The sequence below is a fragment of the Podarcis cretensis genome (genome assembly GCF_951804945.1).
Source record: "Podarcis cretensis genome assembly, chromosome: 14".
NCBI classification, from domain to species: Eukaryota; Metazoa; Chordata; class Lepidosauria; order Squamata; family Lacertidae; genus Podarcis; species Podarcis cretensis.
Genome location: NC_137183.1, coordinates 3,352,410 through 3,371,648, shown reverse-complemented (window position 1 = coordinate 3,371,648; position 19,239 = coordinate 3,352,410). Strand labels below are relative to the sequence as shown.

General features: G+C 42.3%; 1 protein-coding gene across 2 annotated transcripts in view; it reads left to right on the top strand.

Moving 5' to 3' along the window:
* Positions 1-19,239, top strand: part of MTMR10 (myotubularin related protein 10) — a 55,957-nt gene that overhangs the window by 28,099 nt on the left and 8,619 nt on the right. For both annotated transcript variants that reach the window (XM_079953230.1, XM_079953231.1), the window contains exons 6-13: positions 6,167-6,257; positions 7,285-7,441; positions 7,950-8,037; positions 9,533-9,621; positions 10,344-10,474; positions 13,008-13,077; positions 13,792-13,862; positions 14,732-14,901. In XM_079953230.1, the coding sequence (XP_079809356.1) occupies positions 6,167-6,257; positions 7,285-7,441; positions 7,950-8,037; positions 9,533-9,621; positions 10,344-10,474; positions 13,008-13,077; positions 13,792-13,862; positions 14,732-14,901 (867 nt within the window). The remainder of the gene's footprint in view (positions 1-6,166; positions 6,258-7,284; positions 7,442-7,949; positions 8,038-9,532; positions 9,622-10,343; positions 10,475-13,007; positions 13,078-13,791; positions 13,863-14,731; positions 14,902-19,239) is intronic.

The following is a 19,239-nucleotide window of genomic DNA, read 5'->3' as shown; positions in this document are numbered from 1 at the left end:
ATCTTAAATGTAACTTGCGTATCATTTTCATGAATCCTGCAGTTGCTAAGCCAAGTCACTTAATAGGAGATGAAAGATTTTGGGTAGTGTTTTTAATGCTGGTGGCATTTGGAAAAACATATACTGGCTTATTCAGCCAATATATTTGCAAGCCTTTTGCCTGCATATACAGTCATTTTGCTCCATCTTTCATGGTGTGTAGCAGCCAGACCAATAAGTTTGTGTTATATCCTGGCTTGTTCCAAAGTTGGTAACTATTGTTTGTAAGAAAAGAAGAAACCATGGTTAATTAAAGACTTAATGGTTTGATTGCTGTGCACTGCAAAGGAGTGGTGCACTCGAGCAAAAGACTTCTGTATCCATTTCATAAGCAAACACAAAAATACAGTCATCCAAACCAAGCCTCTGTGTTTTTTCTAACCCTTGAAAAATATTTTTCATCACCACCATATTAGGTTTTTTTCCGGTTCTTGCAGTTGCAGAATGTATTCCTGCCTGTCTTTGCAGCAACCAGTCTTCTAATATCTTTGTTCCTTAAATGTTTAATACACAGTAAATGGGGCTTCTGTTTTTTTGGAACCACAATTCAGGTAAATGAACACTTGTTTCCTCTCACTCAGGCTTGGGTCCACCTTCTAAAATGTCACTCGCACACCTTCTGTGACCTAAGGCCCACCATCTGTTTTGGTGTCTGTTCCCTAAACTGCTGAGAGCCAAACTAGATGCAGTATGAGTTCATGATGGGATTGCCCAGAACCTTCCGCTTTAGTAAAAAATAGCAGTGTTATTTATCTAGGTTTATTTCCCCATTTGTCAAAGCAGTTGTATGGACATGGTAATTTAAAAGAAAGCAGGTAGGTAGTTTGGGTCATAGGTTTCCTACATCTACTTTGACCTCTAGTTTTAGTGCATTAGTCTTCAGCCAATAAAACCCACTTCTGGGTCATCGCCCAATCTAAAATGCACCCCATTTCAAACTACAGTTTGAAAGTGTAGGGATTGAAGACTCAAATACTCTAATGGTTCATTTTAAACCCCCTGAGACTTCACAGTAGAGGTTTTGTTGATACTAGAAATGGAAACCGTTGGCTTTATGCTGACAGTGGCTGTCCTTTGAGCTGCCAGTAGTCAAAGGTTAGGACATGAAAATTTACACGTAGCTCCTGGAAAGTTGAAGTCAGAGTTTTCTCTGGCAGATGCTTAGCATTTTGCACTTGTTTTAAAAACTACTGGATGAATATTTAGGCCTGGTTAAAGAAAGAACAAGAAGTCCATTCAGTGTAGCATCTGCTGTTATATTTGCTATTTTGGTTTTAAATTTCTCATAGAGCTATATGTAGAGCTAAGGGCTTTACTCAAAAACAGATTTCAAGTGAAAACTGTAAATACTTAATATCCAGAAACCAATACAGAGACTGAATCAGCCTTAAGCATGTTTTCTTGTGCAGCACACTGGTATTTTTTGTATATGAAATGCTTAAAATTTCATTCCCATATGAAGTAACTAGGAGACATTTGGACTTTGAGATCTTTGAAGATATCAGTATATACATTGCAATATAAACATTGCTTATATTGATAGTATTAGCAGAATCTGTACTTGAAATGCATGATTTGGGACTCAAACTTTGTGCATGTGTGATTGAGGGAGCAACATGACCAGCACATTGAGAGTGAGATGCAGAATGCCGAATCTCCTAACCATGATTAGGAGATCAAGAACATGCCAAAGGCTGAAAAACCACTTATCTCTGCCCGTCCCATTCTTCAGCTTGCTTTAACCATAATGTAGCATTATGTTATTTTAGTGCTAAATATGGTATTGTATGTATTCTTTTGTGCCCAAGGCATGTAAGGCACTTCCAACCCTGGTTTGGCTACAAAAGCAATGCTTGTTAGCGTCAGCCAGCAGAGGTGAGAATTTGCGCTATAAGAAGGGAGCAATGAATGCCCACAGTCTGTTCCTGATACCTGAATCACAGTTCAGGGGGTCAGAAAGGTTAAAATCTGCACCATCTGAGCCTTCACCATCTTTCTTCAGTTTTTGGGGGGTTTTTTGAAGAAGTTGAGGGGTTGCATAGGACCAATGGTGGGAGCCAGTTCATGCTGCTCTCTTTCTTGGTTGGTATTGATCACAGTTTCTCACTTAACAGGCAGATGTAGATTTTGGGAACTGGCTGGTGTTTGGGCTGATCTCAACACTTCTGCTTTCGCCATAGTATTTCTCTCTAAGCATTTGTAGCCTTGCGTTTTAAAATCACATTCCTATTTCCTTCTGAAAACGGAGGAAGCCCCCTAGGCTTTTCTCTGTTGCAGAAGAATTCCTGATAAGTTCTGTAGCTGTTTGCATGGGACTAATAAAGTGATCCAAAATATTTATTGGTAATTTTCCTTAGCATTTTTTCTGTTCTGCTGAAACAAAGCTAACCGCCTGGAAGGAGGTCCCTGTTACAATCTTTGGGAAGACAGAAGAGGAATGCTAATGGTTTTTCTTTTCTACGAATAAAGCTGACTGTGTTTGCACACTTGGTTCAAGTCTCCAAAAGTACATCAAATCTTCCATTGCTTCCTTCCTGAGTCTCTCCTCTGGAATGTGACATGGGGAAGAATCCCCGGTAGTAGTTGCCAAGGGAGTGTTATTGTTCCCTGGTCAAATCATAAAGGCTGTATGTAGCAGACTGCATCTTCTGTATCTGGTGGCCTTCATATCAAAATGGGTGAGCCTAGTTGCATACCATCTGCATGCTGCAGCTGGGGGTGGGGTTTGCAGTCTTGCCTCCTCCCTCTCCAGAACCCCTTTATTTAAAAGCAAATTAGAACATGAAAATTTAGAAAATAACTTCTACTATATTTGCTTTTTTTTCTTCTTGTCATACTAAAAGAATAGGAGACAATGTCCCATAACCTACTGAATAATAAAAAAAATCCATCTGCAGTGAATTAGCCCTTCTGTTTTCAGTTTCCCTGACCATATGTGTACATGTTCATAGTGACTAATTAGCTTGAGCTATAAGGTGGTGACTAAATAGGGGTGGAGGGACAACACAAAACTCCGTGTTGCTTAAGTTTGCTATTCAGTTGTTTTTGCTGTCAAACTACAGCTGAAAATTCTCAAGGAAGACAAATAAGGTGGGTGTGGGAGGAAGTGAAGGGAGGGGAAGGAGAAGATAAGTGGAAGCAACTAGAAGAAGTCAGCAACTTCAAAGGAAATGGTGCATTTTTAAGTTGCAGTCCAAAGCAACAGTTTCTATTGAAATTGGGGAGATGGTTATCTGAGATTGGTACTACAGCTAAAATTTCTGAACCTTGGCATGGGCTAATGATTAATATATCAGAAAACTAGTTTTTATTTTATTCCTAGCATTTTTAATTTCGGGAGCACCTGTATCTGCTTGGGTTATACAGGTTGCTCTATAGAAAGGAAACAAGGGTTGTTCAGTAGCAAAGTGCAAATGTTATCGTTCACACTGCCAGGAAGCTGTAGGTTTTTTGGCTGTGGCCGTTTCTCCAGCGGCCCTGCTTTGCCTGACAAAACTGCCTGTCTCGAGCAGGAAACTCTTTTTAAAAAACAATGTTGCTTGTTATACAGGGTGCTCTTGATCTCTTCCCATTCTCTGATGTGAGTGCAGTTGAAGATAAAAACCTTCCTCTGCTAGTTTCTAAGAGGAAGAGCAGAGCATCATTACACAGAAGAATCAGTTGGGTAGGATGGGAAAGAGTGATTGGCCGACATGCAAAATCTGTATTTAGTTTTTGTGGGGTGTTCGATGGCTGTTCTTCTACTTTTCCCAAAAGCACATTACCAGTATAAGACATTAAAGCTGGCTTGCAGGCAGAAGGTCTCCAAGCAGAGCTGGGAGAGTTTAAAGTTTAGACAGCGCTGAGATAGATGGACCATTGGTCTGATTTGGTAATAGGGCTGGGCACCTACCTGGCAGTCAAACCCATTGAACTCAGTGGGGCTTATTTCTCAGCAGACATATATACTGTATAGGATTGCTTGGAAAGTGGTCTTACCAAGAAGAGTTATGACTTCTATATATTTGGCTTTGATCCAAGTGTGTCTTCACCATTTTATCACCCATGCTGCTTCCACACATTTTAAAGGGTTCCCCAACCCTCAGGAATGACTTCAGGAGGCAGCTGTAGCAAGAAAGGGTAGGGGGTTCTTTGGATCCAACCCTTGCTTATTTTTTGTTTAACAAAAATGCTCCCAAGAAAAGGGCGGGCAGTGGTAGCATATATCATCTGCCACATGGCAGTACAGTAAACCTTAAGCGGTGTGGATCAACAAATGCTAACCTATACGTAGATATCTTGTATGTTCATTGCTACATGGTGAAGGTAGCTGGATTTAGGGGGAAGAGAGGCCTTTTTGTATATGAAAGCAGACCTCAGCACTGCTTTTGCTGCACTGTGAGCTGATTTCAAGAGCTTTAGCTTGTGTATCCTAAAAGTTTATTCTTTGCCCAGTAAGCACTTGGGTGGGACAGTGTGGGCAATGAAATAGAGAAATGTTTTCTCATGGCAGACAGAAAAATCTTGAACTTTCTCCTTTTCCATGACATTCCGTGTAAGTTCAAGGAATTTGCCATTTGGCATTAAGAAACTGCTTTCATTAAAGCCCTGGACAATGGCACCACTATGTGTAGTTTCTGTTTTAGGCATAAATAGCAAACAAACCAGGCGTTTTGTAGAAAAATAAATCAGGATTTCCAGGTAGATAGTAATTTCTCTTGTCAAAAAATCCATGTGGCCATTGTTTTCAACAAAATCCTGTGGACTGTTTCTGTTCCTTTTCCCCTTGTTAAAATGCAAGTAAGGATTTATAGGGGAAGAAAATGTGCAACACGTGTAATAACAAGGCAATGGCGTTAGGCCTTGCCTATATTTGTCTGTATGTTGCTTTGGTCAAGGTGAGAATGAATGGACTTCGTGCAGATTAGAACTGTTCCATGGGATAAAGTTAGCAATTTGATTTTTTTAAAATCAATGGAAATGTTTTTTTCAATGCCTGAAATGGAAACTATGGGCAACATTTCTTCTCTTTCAGAATGAGTGGGAATATGTTTAAAGTGGAATTTTAAAATAATATGGTAATGCAGCTAATTCACACAACTGCAAATCTATTCAGAGATGATAATAGCATTGCTGCAGCATCTACCTAGATATCAGTTCTGAGTAGAAAAATAAACTTATGCTGGTATTTTCAAATGGAGATTATATTCTGGGCTGAAACACAATATTAAACAAATGAACATGGCATCAGGGTAGCTAATATTGTCTACAGGTAATATGAAACATGCAAAACAACCACCACCACCCATATTTGCTTGGAAACAAGTCCCAGAGTGGGGGTTATTCCTAGGTAAGTTCATTGAATTGCAGCTTTACTGCTCATTCACATCATGGCATAGCATGGCCACTTGGTATGCTGGTTATTGCTGAATAAAACCTAGAGACCTATCCATGTTAATTTCATAAATATACTAAACAGTACATTTTTTCCCAAGTTATATACATTATATACGTGTTCTTGAAGTAACACAGTAAATTTATATTTGAAACATTGTGAATATGTAAACTAGTTCCCCAGATTCTTTAAAAGTTTTTTATTTTCAATTTCCTGCAACTTCAAGCCTTACTGAAACTGTATATCAAGTTGCACAGAGGGCCCTCGGGATAACGAAGGAGCGATGCTTCCCTCTGAAAAATGCCAAGAGCCAAGAATAAGCCATGGCTGACTCTAGCTGCCTAGCAAAAAAACATAGTCATCTTTCTGTTTAATGAAATTGGAAACTGGATTTTAGAAAGCACGTTAGTGACAAAAGCTGGGATTCCGATAACTGTATAAGCATTTTTCTTCACCCAGGGAGGGTTCAGGCTTGTGTCATGGTTTATTTTACAACGCCTGGTGTCCACTGGGTATGGCACAGCCCTTGAGTATGCCTAAGGAGCTCTTTTGATCATGATCACTGTTAGTAGAAGCCAATGTAGGTGATGGCACTTGGAAGTTGGAGGGGTACAGCTCACCCTTCCTTAGACAAAATCACATAGTTTTGCTTTCTCTGGTCCGCCATTTCCTCATGCAGTCTAGTATTTTCTAGTAAAGAGTGGTTGGAAGCAGCTCAATGCACCCCAGTTCTTTTTGTTTTCCTCTGTTCAGGTGTGCCTTGCAATAGCTCATTATTCCCAGCCAGCAGATCTTCAGCTCCTCTTTGCATTTGAATATGTGGGCAAGAAATACCATAATCCAGGTAATGCAGACATTTACTTTCCCTCATAGACTTTGGAGGGGCCTTTTGAGTGAGAGCATGGCCGCCAACTTTTATGGGAGCTTTTTGGTGAACCCAGGGGTTTGTTTTGGAGGGTGTCATATAAGCAGTCCTACTTGAGTGGTAGTACATGTTTACATGCATAGAAAAGCTCACTAGAAATGTATCTGTGCCTATGTGTGCTGGGGGGTGATTGCAGTTCTGAAGCTAAAAGAGAGCCTTTTGCTCATCAGTATGCACCATGAAGGCTGAGCTTTCATCTCCCCTTGCTGTGTTCTGGGTTTGCCAGAGGAGAAACAAGCTATGCTCAACGGAGTTTTGGAGTTCAAGGTAGTTTGGCTGGAAAAGAAGAACCAGCTTGTGTCACGTGGGAATGTTACAATGGTGCCCTTCCTGCCTTTTCTTCCCAGCCTTGGTTCCTTGGCTGCAGTGAGATAATAGATTTGCCACTCCAAGCTCTACTAATGAGGCTAGAGTCACTTCCACGTAGACTTTTTGTAGCAAGGTAATCTGTAGGGGGAAGTATTTGAAGGTTGCTCATTTAAAGAACCTCTCAAGAATTAAACCGCTGAGGAAAGGAGTGGTAGTTTTCAATATGGTAGTTGGTTTAGCCTCGAAATATTGGGAATCTAATCCTAAATCCATTGAAACTTATGAAAGTTTGCATTAACAGAGGCATTCCTTAAAATGGCATAACATGTTGTCACAGATAGATTAAACACATTAAATTAATTTGACATATGGTAGGGGCAGATCAGAACTTCTCTTTGTTTCCCCATTTAGTGCAAGTTCATGTCTGTCAAAACTTGGCCAGACACACAATGGAAAATAATATGCTTTGGGGGTGCTCTGGCCCCTACACAGCTGTATTTTCAAGATAATTTAACAGTTTTATATAAAGCAGCATTGGAAGTTTGGAGGTCTGTTTGTTTCCTGCAAGATATTGTACATCTGTTTATTTGCATGGCACAACTTGGAAAGAACTTTTTAAAAAATCACTTCCTTCTAGCAAAAAAAGTGAATGGAATAGATCCTGGAGGAGGAGGTGGTGGCCAGCTGACTCCATTGTTTGAGACATACTCTGACTGGGATAGAGAGATCAAGAGAACAGGAGCATCAGAATGGCGTGTATGTTCAGTGAATGAAGGCTACATGATATCTACCTGGTAAGTTTGCTTTTCTTTTATAGCCAGGAAACCACACTGGGATTGAGAAGGCAGAGTTGGCCTCAGAGCACAATTCCATTCCCTAGCAATGAGCCTCTTCTCAGTGATCTTTTGCAACCGGATTTTGATGCAGTTTGTGAAAACAACACTGCCATGGCTGCTGTTATGAATTGCATTGGTACATAGCTAACCACTCTGTCTGTGAGCCACTGGCTGGTAAAACTCTGGTGCTTTTGAAAGAGGAAATAGTTTTTTTCAGATTGCAATTGAAATAATGCAGTTTAGGTTCCATTTCTTAGTAAAGAATAAGCTAGCTCTGCATTGTCATTAGAGATAATAATGACCAGATTAATCTTAAGATTTCTATGGTTGATTTCTAAACAAAAGTAAAACATTGACACTTCAACTCTTGGCTTTAACATTCTAATCAATGCTGCATATAAAAAGACTTGACTTGTATGACATTTCCCAAGTAACTATTGTGAGTGTATTTTGTCTTGGCTCCAAGTCTTCCAGAATACTTCGTTGTGCCATCATCTTTGGCGGATCAAGATCTCAAGCAGTACTCCTACTCCTTCACTGGAAGACGGATGCCAGTAAGTGTAAAGCTGACATTGCTGCTTAATTGGTAGTGTTGCATCCCTGCTAGAGTGCAGCCCACTCCGCTACACAACTATGCAAGGGATCTGCAACTATTGAGTTCCAAACCCTTCGCGGTCAGAAAGGAAAGGTTCAAGGAAAGTGTAAGGGCAGCCCCGGTGAATCAGATTGAGGACTCACTGGGCAGCCAGACTCGCTGGAAGCCTAGAGCCCATGACACAAGGCCATTACCCTTCCTTGCTATTGCGCCCTAGCAACATTCAGAAGTACACTGCCTCTGAATTTGGAGATTTCATATAGCCATCATATCTAACAGCCGTGGAAAGTCAGAGTCAAGGAGGAATAAATTTCAGCTGACATCACCACATCTTTTGGCAATGAATTTCATAAATTATTTCTTGGACTAAGAAATCTTTCAGTCTGTCTCAAATCATCTTCCTATCAATTTCATTGGGTGACCCTGAATTCTAGTATTATGGGAGATGGAGGGAAAAATCCCCCTTTCCACCCAAATGAAGTGTAGGGAGGGGAGGTGGCAGATGAGAATATCATAGCAGTAAAAGAGCTAATGGAGTGTGATTGTGCTCATGTCCTGCTTGCAAGTTAACCATAGGCATCTAGCTGATCGCTGAGAACAGAATGCTGGATTTGATGGACTCCTGTTCTTAAGATATTGTGCAGGGCAGGAAGGGAATAGAGTTCTGTAGGGTTGTAGGGTGGGTGGTAGTAGCCATAGGGTAGGAGGGACACCCCTAGAAACTATTCCAGATATTTTAGCCTTGTGAAGGCCACACTTCACAATGTATTTCTGCATTTGCAAAACATGCTTTTTGGGTGGTGCTGTGGGTTAAACCACAGAGCCTAGGACTTGCCGATCAGAAGGTCGGCGGTTCAAATCCCTGCAACAGGGTGAGCTCCTGTTGCTCAGTCCCTGCTCCTGCCAACCTAGCAGTTCGAAAGCATGTCAAAACGCAAGTAGATAAATAGGTACCGCTCTGGCAGGAAGGTAAATGGCATTTCCGTGCGCTGCTCTGGTTCGCCCGAAGCGGCTTAGTCATGCTGGCCACATGACCCGGAAGCTGCACGCTGGCTCCCTTGGCCAATAAAGCGAGATGAGCGCCGCAGCCCCAGAGTTGGCCACAACTGGACCTAATGGTCAAGGGTCCCTTTACATTTAGTACCCGGTTGTATTTTTCCCTGGCTCCTGAATGCTATCTTTTAAGATATTGTTAATACCACGCTAATTTTATTGTGAACCACCTTTAGGTTTTTTAAAATGAAAGATGGTATAGAAATGCTTTAAATTAAATGCTGAAGATCATTTTGCTTTCTGGAACTTCAGCAGCTACAACCAGCAGCCTGTGACCTTTCCTTCATGAACACAAAGATAATGAGCTTCTTATGGTCGGCTGTAGGCTTGTTGAATATAGTCCTTTTCATGACTTGTACCTTTCCTTGTATCCACAATATAAAGGATTCACTTTCTTCTAGATGTGGTGCTGGAATCACTCCAATGGAAGCGCACTTGTGAGAATGGCCAGCATTAAAGACCAGTTGCAACAGCGAAAAATAGACCAACGGTAAAGATGGTAGTATTGTTTGCTTAGTGGGCAAAATCAGATTCCCTTTGACCCTGAGTTTGGAGATTTTTGGAATATGTGTGTGTTCTTAATGAAGCATAGAAGCAAGTAGGAAATATGTTAAGGGTAAGATGCCTAATCTTTGTGAGAAGTATCTGTGGGGCAGAACCAACGTCCTTTCACCTAACAGTAGGACCTTTGGCAAATGTTGCCTGTGACCCTTAAAAACTCGCCTTTCTGCAGAGAACTTATTGATCAAATTCTGCACCATGTGCCACATTGACTATCTCATATTCTGTTGACAGAGGAGATGAATATCCCTGAGTGTTGAGTTATATAAGCTAGTTGCTCTAAAGCATTGTTAACTTAGTCCCACTTGAGGGTCGTGATCAGATTCTCTGTTGGTTGTTGAAGGCTATGTGGAGATGGGGGGGGTGTGCTAATATGAAGGTTTGTAGTTGTGCTTTCTGGCCCCCATAGGTAGGGGCATCATCATGCCAGTTGTTCCCTGGTTACAGGGTTCTTTCATATCTCATACCCCCACAAAATAGGAAAGCAACAGCTTGCCATTGCAAAAATCACTTGCAACCATGCCCAGTCAGCTTGTGAAAATGCTTGTTATCAGTTTTTAGGCCAGAGGATCAGCAGGGGAAGGAAATACTCTTAGGACACAAACTTTCCCTTCATGACCAACTTTGCTTCAGTACTTTTTTTTATGCTAGGATTTGCAATGCTGTCACTAGAAGCCATCCACAAAGAAGTGATGTTTACAAATCTGATTTGGACAAGAGTCTGCCAAATATCCAAGAAATCCAGGCTGCCTTTCTCAAACTCAAGCAATTGTGTGTCAATGGTATGTTCGTGGCTGCTGTTTTCTGTAAAAAGTGTGCAGTTGGGTATCTCAGGACAGGAATTCCAACCTTCCAGGGTCTGTGAGCACATCTAAAATTTTAAGAATTGCTTGTAGGTGCAGCCAGAATAGCTGCCATGGGGGGGGGGTTGACTGGTTTCAAAATGTTCAGAGTGCCTTCTCTATGTCTCCATAAAGTTGAAAGTGTAAGGGAAAAGATGCAGGCAGGAAGAAGCCTGTCAAGTGGAGCTCACCCTCCACCAAGGACCCAGTTGCCCGAAGGTCCTTGGCAGCGACACATCCCTCCTTGTCCCCTGCATTTAACCAAGGAGCTCTGTGGCTCCCATCATCTTGAGGAGGTGCACATTTTAATACCTATCCACCCAAAATGCATGACCCGATGTTGGGCTGCATCCTGAAAATAGGAGCCAATGCTCCTATGGTGAAGGACTTGTGCTGCCGTCCACTTGGATGAGGATATCCAGGAGAATACAGAGCCTTGCAGGCCCTGCATTGAGAACACTAGCACTAACTTTTTCAGAAGAAGCAATGGGTAGGATGTGTTTCTAAATACATATGGTACAATGTATGTGTCTGAATTCACATGCATGTCCCTCACTAACATGTATTCATTCACACACTATCCAGCTGTTTAGGATCTCTTTCTAGAGTTATAAGATGTTTGTTAGGATTGTGTGTTTACCCTTAACACACAAGAAAAGCCCATAAGCAGTTCTCACACAAACAGAATAAAGATTGGTCTATAACATGAAATGAAAGTGACAGAATATATTAATGCTGCTTCAGACAGCAAAATTACAATTAAAGCAGGGTTGAACTTTTACCTAGATGAGCAATTATTATAATTCCAATATTTCTGTTGTCTCTTCCTAGAGTTTCCTGTCTATTTCCCATTTTGTTTATTCTGCTTCATTGAAAGTTAAAATAATATAATCCTAGTGAGTGATGACTAAACTGGTTATACTTGATTGTTTCCTGTTAAAGTTATTTTACTATTATCTGTGTGGAAACCATTCTTTTACAGGTGCTGGTAACTAGATTACATGTGCTGATCTTTACATTACGAGTTCAGAATGTCTCGTCAATGCCTTCTAGAACATGTTTGAGATAGACTAGTACCAAGGTCAAGAAAAGTTCATAATGAGGACCCCCCCCCTTGCATATTAAGCTATGCCTACTTTACTCGTGCCATGATCTACAATAATAAACCACAGAAAAAGTTCAGATTGTCACACACCTATTTACACATTCTCCTTGTTGTTGTTTAGTCGTGTCTGACTCTTCATGACCCCATGGACCAGAGCACACCAGGCACTCCTGTCTTCCACTGCCTCCTGCAGTTTGGTCAAACTCATTTTAGTCGCTTCGAGAACGCTGTCCATCCATCTCGTCCTCTGTCGTCCCCTTCTCTTTGCGCCCTCCATCTTTCCCAACATCAGGGTCTTTTCCAGGGAGTCTTCTCTTCTAATGGGGTGGCCAAAGTATTGGAGCCTCAGCTTCCTAGGGACCTTTAATTCTGAAGACCTGGAGAATACTGTCTGTGCCTAAAAGGCTGTTCATACATTTCTGGAGTAGAATAGGGACTTTAGGCTGGTTTGAAAACCCTAATTAGCAGGGTGATAATTAATGGCAGAGTTAACAAACTGTGGATAAATGGTGGAAGAGGTTGTGCTGTACCTTTGAGGGGAACTAGCCCATCCTTGATGCCTTAACCATAGTTAAGAGACATGTGGCATCTCTCCCTACTGTACTAGTCCTGTGGCCCAGCTAGCCTAGTAACCTGTTCTCACAGGAGCTACAAGCAGGACCTGAGCAGAACAGTGCACTGCGCTCCTTTGATTCTCAGCAACTGGTTTCCGGAAGTATACTAGTTTGTCCCCAATGAATGGTTCCCTTCTAAGGGGAGTATTTCCCTCTTCAAGAGTGCCACTCTCCTTGCCTAAGACGCTCATTCTCCCTGACAGTAGAGGAGCTATCGTCGTGAAGTAGGATGCAACTATAACAACCCTAGGATGTTTGCCTCCCTTAGCTTTTTTAAGTCTACCACCATGGCCTCAATGGAATGAACTTGTTCCTGCACAGCCAGGCACTCATTGCACCTCAGACACACCCACGATTTCTCTCTGACAGGGAGAGTCCTACATGTGACACAGTGCAAAACACTAGAAAGCCTCCACACCCTCCTGGCACTCAACCCATGTAATTGTTTTTGTCATTTAAGATACTGTATTGAGAGTATGGCTTTTATTAGATCATAGAAAGAAGGGGCAGATCATTGCATCCTGGCCTGCTTGCCCTGCCAGGGAATGCACATATCTCCTTAACACACCTTGACGTTTTGTCATCATGGGATTGCATTGGGAGTGAACAGGAGGTGTTGATTAAGTGAGGAATGGAAAATGGGCAATTGGCTTGAGTCTGCTGGGAGTTGACTCCTCTAAAGACAGTAATATCACTATACGACCCTCATCTTTCAAATATGGGGAGCATGATTTCTTTTCTCTTCTGGTCACAGAACCTTTTGAAGAAACGGAGGAGAAATGGTTGTCTTCACTGGATAATTCACACTGGCTAGAGTATGTGAGGTATGTGCAGAAGCTGCAATTAAAAATCTCTGTTGACAGATTTATTTGCATCCCAGATCAGAGGTCGGCAACCTTATCCGAGGATGGGCCGGTCGACGCTCCGTCCGTCAGAGGAGGGTGTGTGCGCACACGTGCTCTTCTGGGTCAGAGGAGCACCAATGCGCCCATGCTATTTCTGGTGCTCCTCCGACCTGAAAGTGGGCCAGAAATAGCATATGCGCATGGGCGCTTCTCCGTCCCACACGTGTGCGCACACACTATTTCCAGCGCACCTTCGGGTCGGAGGAGCGCTTGTGTGCATGCGCACAGGCGCCATCAACCCGGAAGTCGGTCGCCACACCAGTAAGAGCGGGGGGCGCAGGGGTTACCATGGGCCGGTTAGACAAGCCTCGTGGGCCACTACTGGCCCATGGGCCTTAGGTTGCTGACCCCTGTCCTAGATGTACAGAAGATAAAATATTGACAAGCACTGTGTCACTTTGAAGTGAGAGACTCAATGAGATTCTCTACACAGTTTGTAAAAAATGTTGTTCTTGGACATATATGATTCTGGGAAACTAAATTTCACTAGAGATTTAAAGTGAGTTTGCCTCTGCAAATATCTTGCAGTGCACAGCTTATTCCAAAATAAAGCTAATAGTGGACTTGCCTGAGTACTGAAAAGTTCTAAATAATTTAAATAAATTAATATAGGCTTTTTTTGTCTTGGTCTAGACTTTTCCTGAAACATTCCGCAGAGCTTGTATACATGTTGGACTGTAAGCATGTTTCGGTAGTTTTACATGGTAAGCATGTTGATGCTGCTGCAGACATTATACCAGTATATTTAGGAATAATTGTAGTAGCTGTTATCCACTACTCAAAGTGTGGACACCATTATTAAATTTATCCTTTCCACTGTGTTTATCTCTGACCTCTTTTTTTAATTATGATTAAATTTGTATACTGCCCTTCATCCATATATCTCAGGGTGGTTCACAGTATAAAAATACAAGATAAAAAAACACAAAATACATAATAAAAATATGAACAAAACAAAACCAATAGCCTCCACCCCCTCCTCTTCCCTCCTTCTAGCCAGTTCCCTTCCCGGTGCTTGTCTGATGTGCCTTGGCCTCGTGGCTTCATGACCTGGGCAGTGCAATAGGTGGGTTGTGCCTGCCAGGCAGCTGTGCAGGCAGACTCCCATTCCCCTCACAAGGAGGCCTTTTCTGCCATATTGTCCACAATAGTCTTAAAAAGCTCCCAGAACCCAGTAGCAGGTTAGAATAGGAGGCTTTGCCTTTATGATTTTTGGAAACTTTACTGTTCAGAGATGGTGTTAAAAAGGTAACCCTTCTTGAGTATGAAGAGGTGCTGGTAATATAGGCAGCCCATTACTGACCTCCTCTTCTACAAAAACAAACACTGTGCTGATTAACAACTAAATAAAGACAGTTCTGAGCAAGCAGGTGTGTTACCATTTTATTGTAACGTTCTAAAACTGATGCTTATAGGATTGATAATATTTTGTAAGTGGCTTTGAGGTCCGTTCGAAAAGCATTATAAAAACAAAGCACATAACCCTGTGCTATTTGTATTGTTGTTAACATCTTTCCCCCCCGCTCAATTCATATTTCTTTTTTTATATCACTGTTACAAATGTCAACTACAGAGGAAGAAGGGCGCGACCTGAGCTGCTGTGTGGCTTCTCTCATTCAAGTGATGCTGGATCCCTATTTCCGGACCATTGCTGGTTTCCAGAGCCTGATTCAGAAGGAGTGGGTCATGGCAGGGTACCCGTTTCTAGATAGGTGTAACCACCTGAAGAAATCTGACAAAGAGGTACTTAAGCTTAATAATGTGTGGTGCTGTGGTCTAAACCACTGAGCCTTGAGCTTGCCAATCAAAAGGTCAGCAGTTCGAATCCCCGCAACGGGGTTAGCTCCCGTTGTTTGGTCCCTGCTCCTGCCAACCTAGCAGTTTGAAAGCACGTCAAAGTGCAAGTAGATAAATAGGTACCGCTCCAGCAGGAAGGTAAACGGCGTTTCTATGTGCTGCTCTGGTTCGCCAGAAGCGGCTTAGTCATGCTGGCCACATGACCCGGAAGCTGTACGCCGGCTCCCTCGGCCAGTAAAGCGAGATGAGTGCCGCAACCCCAGAGTCGTCCGCAACTCAACTTAACTGTCAGGGGTCTTTTACCTTTACCTATTTTATACATTTGAAATAGACTATTCCAAGGAAATAACAGGATTTGGGGAAATCTCTGAGGGCAGGAGGCCAGAAGAGTGATGGATTGGGAAATGCACAGAGAGATGAGAAGATGCACTTTTCTTTCAGGGCTGTAATTATTTGAGAACTGGTTTTAAGTTTGGGAGATGCTGGAATGTGTTGAAGGGAATTATTTGAATTGTCAAGATTTGGACTGTGCCTTCAGGTCAGGAATACAGTTGAAACCCCAACTACCTTGGGCAGCTCTGGCTGGCAAAAAAAGCAGGGAGAACTGGCCTCTTTTTGGGATGCATAGCACCATGTTAAGAGCATTGTGCTTAATGAAACAACCCCCCCCCCCCTTTTAAAGATTTTTTAAAATTTATAGTCAGTAGTACAGAACCTTCCCTCCAGTGAGTATGTTGGAAATATATTTAGAAACCCCACTGAGGGGCCAACAACATTTTCTCCCAGTTTTATTCAAGTGAACATTATTATTATCATTATTTATTGTATTGGCATACGACCACCTGAATATCACAGGGCAGTTCACAACATAAAACTAGAACAGAAAAGGCCCCATTCTTGTGCTGCCACCCTCCAGACCTCTCGTGAATGAGGTACACAAAGAAGGGCCTCAAAAGATGATCGCAGGGTCTGGGTCAGCTTCTTTGGGAAGAGACTGTCCTTGAGGTATTGCTCTCCTGAGCCGTTTAAGGCTTTATAGGTCAAAACCAGCACTTGGAATTGGGCCCGGAAACTAATGGGCAGCCAGTGCAGTTGGGCCAAGATGGGTGTAATACGCTGAAACAGTCTTGTCCCAGTGAGCAGCCTGGCTGCTGAATTCTGCACTAGCTGAAGTTTCTGGACCATCTTCAGAGGTAGCCCAATATATAACGCATTGCAGTAATCTATTTTTTTTTATATAAATTTTTTATTAGTTTTCCAATTTTTAAAAGACACAACAAGAACAACATACAAACAAACACATAAATTCATAATTTCTTAACCTCATTTTCATAAGCCTCTTTTCTCGGACTTCCCCATACCTTCCCCTTTTTGCATCCTTTTTTTTTAACAATTATTCAACAACCCTTTTAACCAATTAAATTTAAATTCATTCTCCTTTTCAATTTCACCCTAAGTCAAACAAAACTTACCGCTGTAATTCTACGTCTTCCTCTCCCTTAACATTTTAGCACTCCTCAATTTTATGGTAGCTCTTAAGATATATTTTAAACTTCTTCCAATCTTCCTCCACAGTCTCTTTCTCTTGGTCACAGATTCTGCCGGTCATTTCTGCCAATCCCATAAAGTCGATCACTTTCGCCTGCCATTCCTCCAGCGTGGGTAGCTCTTGTGTCTTCCAATACTTTGCTAGAAGAATCCTTGCTGCCGTAGTAGCGTACAAAAAAAAGTTTTTGTCCTTCCTCGGCACCAATTGGCCGACCATACCCAAGAGAAATGCCTCTGGTTTTTTATGAAAGGTGCATTTAAGTACTTTCTTAATCTCATTATAAATCATTTCCCAGAAGGCCTTAATCTTTGGGCAGGTCCACCAAAGGTGGAAGAAGGTACCTTCAGCCTCTTTACATTTCCAACATTTGTTATTGGGCAGATGATAAATCTTCGCAAGCTTGACTGGAGTCATGTACCACCTGTAAATCATTTTCATAATGTTTTCTCTTAAGGCATTGCATGCCGTAAATTTAATACCTGTGGTCCATAACTGCTCCCAGTCAGCAAACATAATGTCATGACCTATGTCTTGTGCCCATCTAATCATAGCAGGCTTCACTGTCTCATCTATTGTATTCCACTTCAACAGCAAGTTATACATTCTTGATACATTCTTAGTATTGGGTTCTAACAGTTCTGTTTCTAATTTCGCGCATTGCAGTAATCTAACCTAGAATCATAGAATCATAGAGTTGGAAGAGACCACAAGGGCCATCGAGTCCAACCCCCTGCCAAGCAGGAAACACCATCAGAGCACTCCTGACATATGGCTGTCAAGCCTCTGCTTAAAGACCTCCAAAGAAGGAGACTCCACCACACTCCTTGGCAGCAAATTCCACTGTCAAACAGCTCTTACTGTCAGGAAGTTCTTCCTAATGTTTAGGTGGAATCTTTTTTCTTGTAGTTTGGAACCATTGCTCCGTGTCCGCTTCTCTGGAGCAGCAGAAAACAACCTTTCTCCCTCCACTATATGACATCCTTTTATATATTTGAACATGGCTATCAAATCACCCCTTAACCTCCTCTTCTCCAGGCTAAACATGCCCAGCTCCCTTAGCCGTTCTTCATAAGGCATCGTTTCCAGGCCTTTGACCATTTTGGTTGCCCTCCTCTGGGCACGTTCCAGTTTGTCAGTGTCCTTCTTGAACTGTGGTGCCCAGAACTGGACACAGTACTCCAGGTGAGGTCTGACCAGAGCAGAATACAGTGGCACTATTACTTCCCTTGATCTAGATGCAATACTCCTATTGATGCAGCCCAGAATTGCATTGGCTTTTTTAGCTGCTGCGTCACACTGTTGGCTCATGTCAAGTTTGTGGTCAACCAAGACTCCTAGATCCTTTTCACATGTACTGCTCTCAAGCCAGGTGTCACCCATCTTGTATTTGTGCCTCTCATTTTTTTTTGCCCAAGTGCAATACTTTACATTTCTCCCTATTAAAATTCATCTTGTTTGTTTTGGCCCAGTTCTCTAATCTGTCAAGGTCGTTTTGAAGTGTGATCCTGTCCTCTGGGGTGTTAGCCACCCCTCCCAGTTTGGTGTCATCTGCAAATTTGATCAGGATGCCCTTGAGTCCATCATCCAAGTCGTTGATAAAGATATTGAATAAGACCGGGCCCAAGACAGAACCCTGTGGCACCCCACTAGTCACTCTTCTCCTAGAGATAGGGAATAAATCATTAGAAGTCCATAATGTGACACCGGATTCATAATTTTTGACCTGGCAATATTGCGACTCGTATGTGTGCACGTGCAAAAATCATGATGCAGGAAAAACCATGAAGCCAGCCAATGCCTCTACATAGCTCCATCCTTATTTCAGACATTGTGATATATCAGTGTGTTGTGATCTTTAGCTGGTGATATATCATGGTGTTGAAAACCAGATATCACCCAGCCCTAGTTACCAGAGTATAGATGAAAGAAGTTAGGCTATCCTTGTCTAGATATGAGTTGCACCTGGGCCACCAGCCAAAGGGCTTATGGAAAGCACTCCACACCACTGAGGCCACCTGAACCTCAAGCGACACCAAAAGATCCAGAAGGCCCCCAAGCTACATACTTGTTCCTTCAGAGGCAGTGTAACCCCATCAAGAGCAGGCAATCTCTCAGCCATCCAGTCTAGGAAATCTCCCACTAACAGTCTCCAAGTCTTATCTGGATTGAGCTTCAGTTTTTTGGTTCTCATCCAGTCCATTACCAAGGCAAGACAGTGGTCCAGCATGCACGCTGGCAGATGTAAAAGAAACGTAGAGCTGTGTGCCATCAGCATATTGCTGCCAATGTACTCTTGAGGACCCCACTCAGCAGTTTCATGTAGATGTTAAACAGCATGAACTCTGAGAAACTCCACATTGAAGGCTCCACATTGAAGCCAAAGAGCATTCCCCTCTGGAAATGACATCCAAGTAGGATCGGAACCACCACAAGGCGGTGCCACCCACCCCTAACTTGGGCAGCCACTCTAGAAAGATACTGTGGTTGATGGTATCAAAAGCCTTGAACAAGCATTGCTAATTTGAGGTTTGATTTACACAATCAGAATCAGAAATTATTGCCTTCAGATTGATACTACAGGGTTTTATCCTAGATGGCCCCTGTCGACACAAGCAAGGAATTTCAGGGTGTTCTCATATTTCTGACTGTCCTGAGTCTTATGGTTTCTCTGTGGGACTACAAATTCCACCCTGTGACTATTGACATGCTCATTGGTGTCTTATCTTACCAAAAGT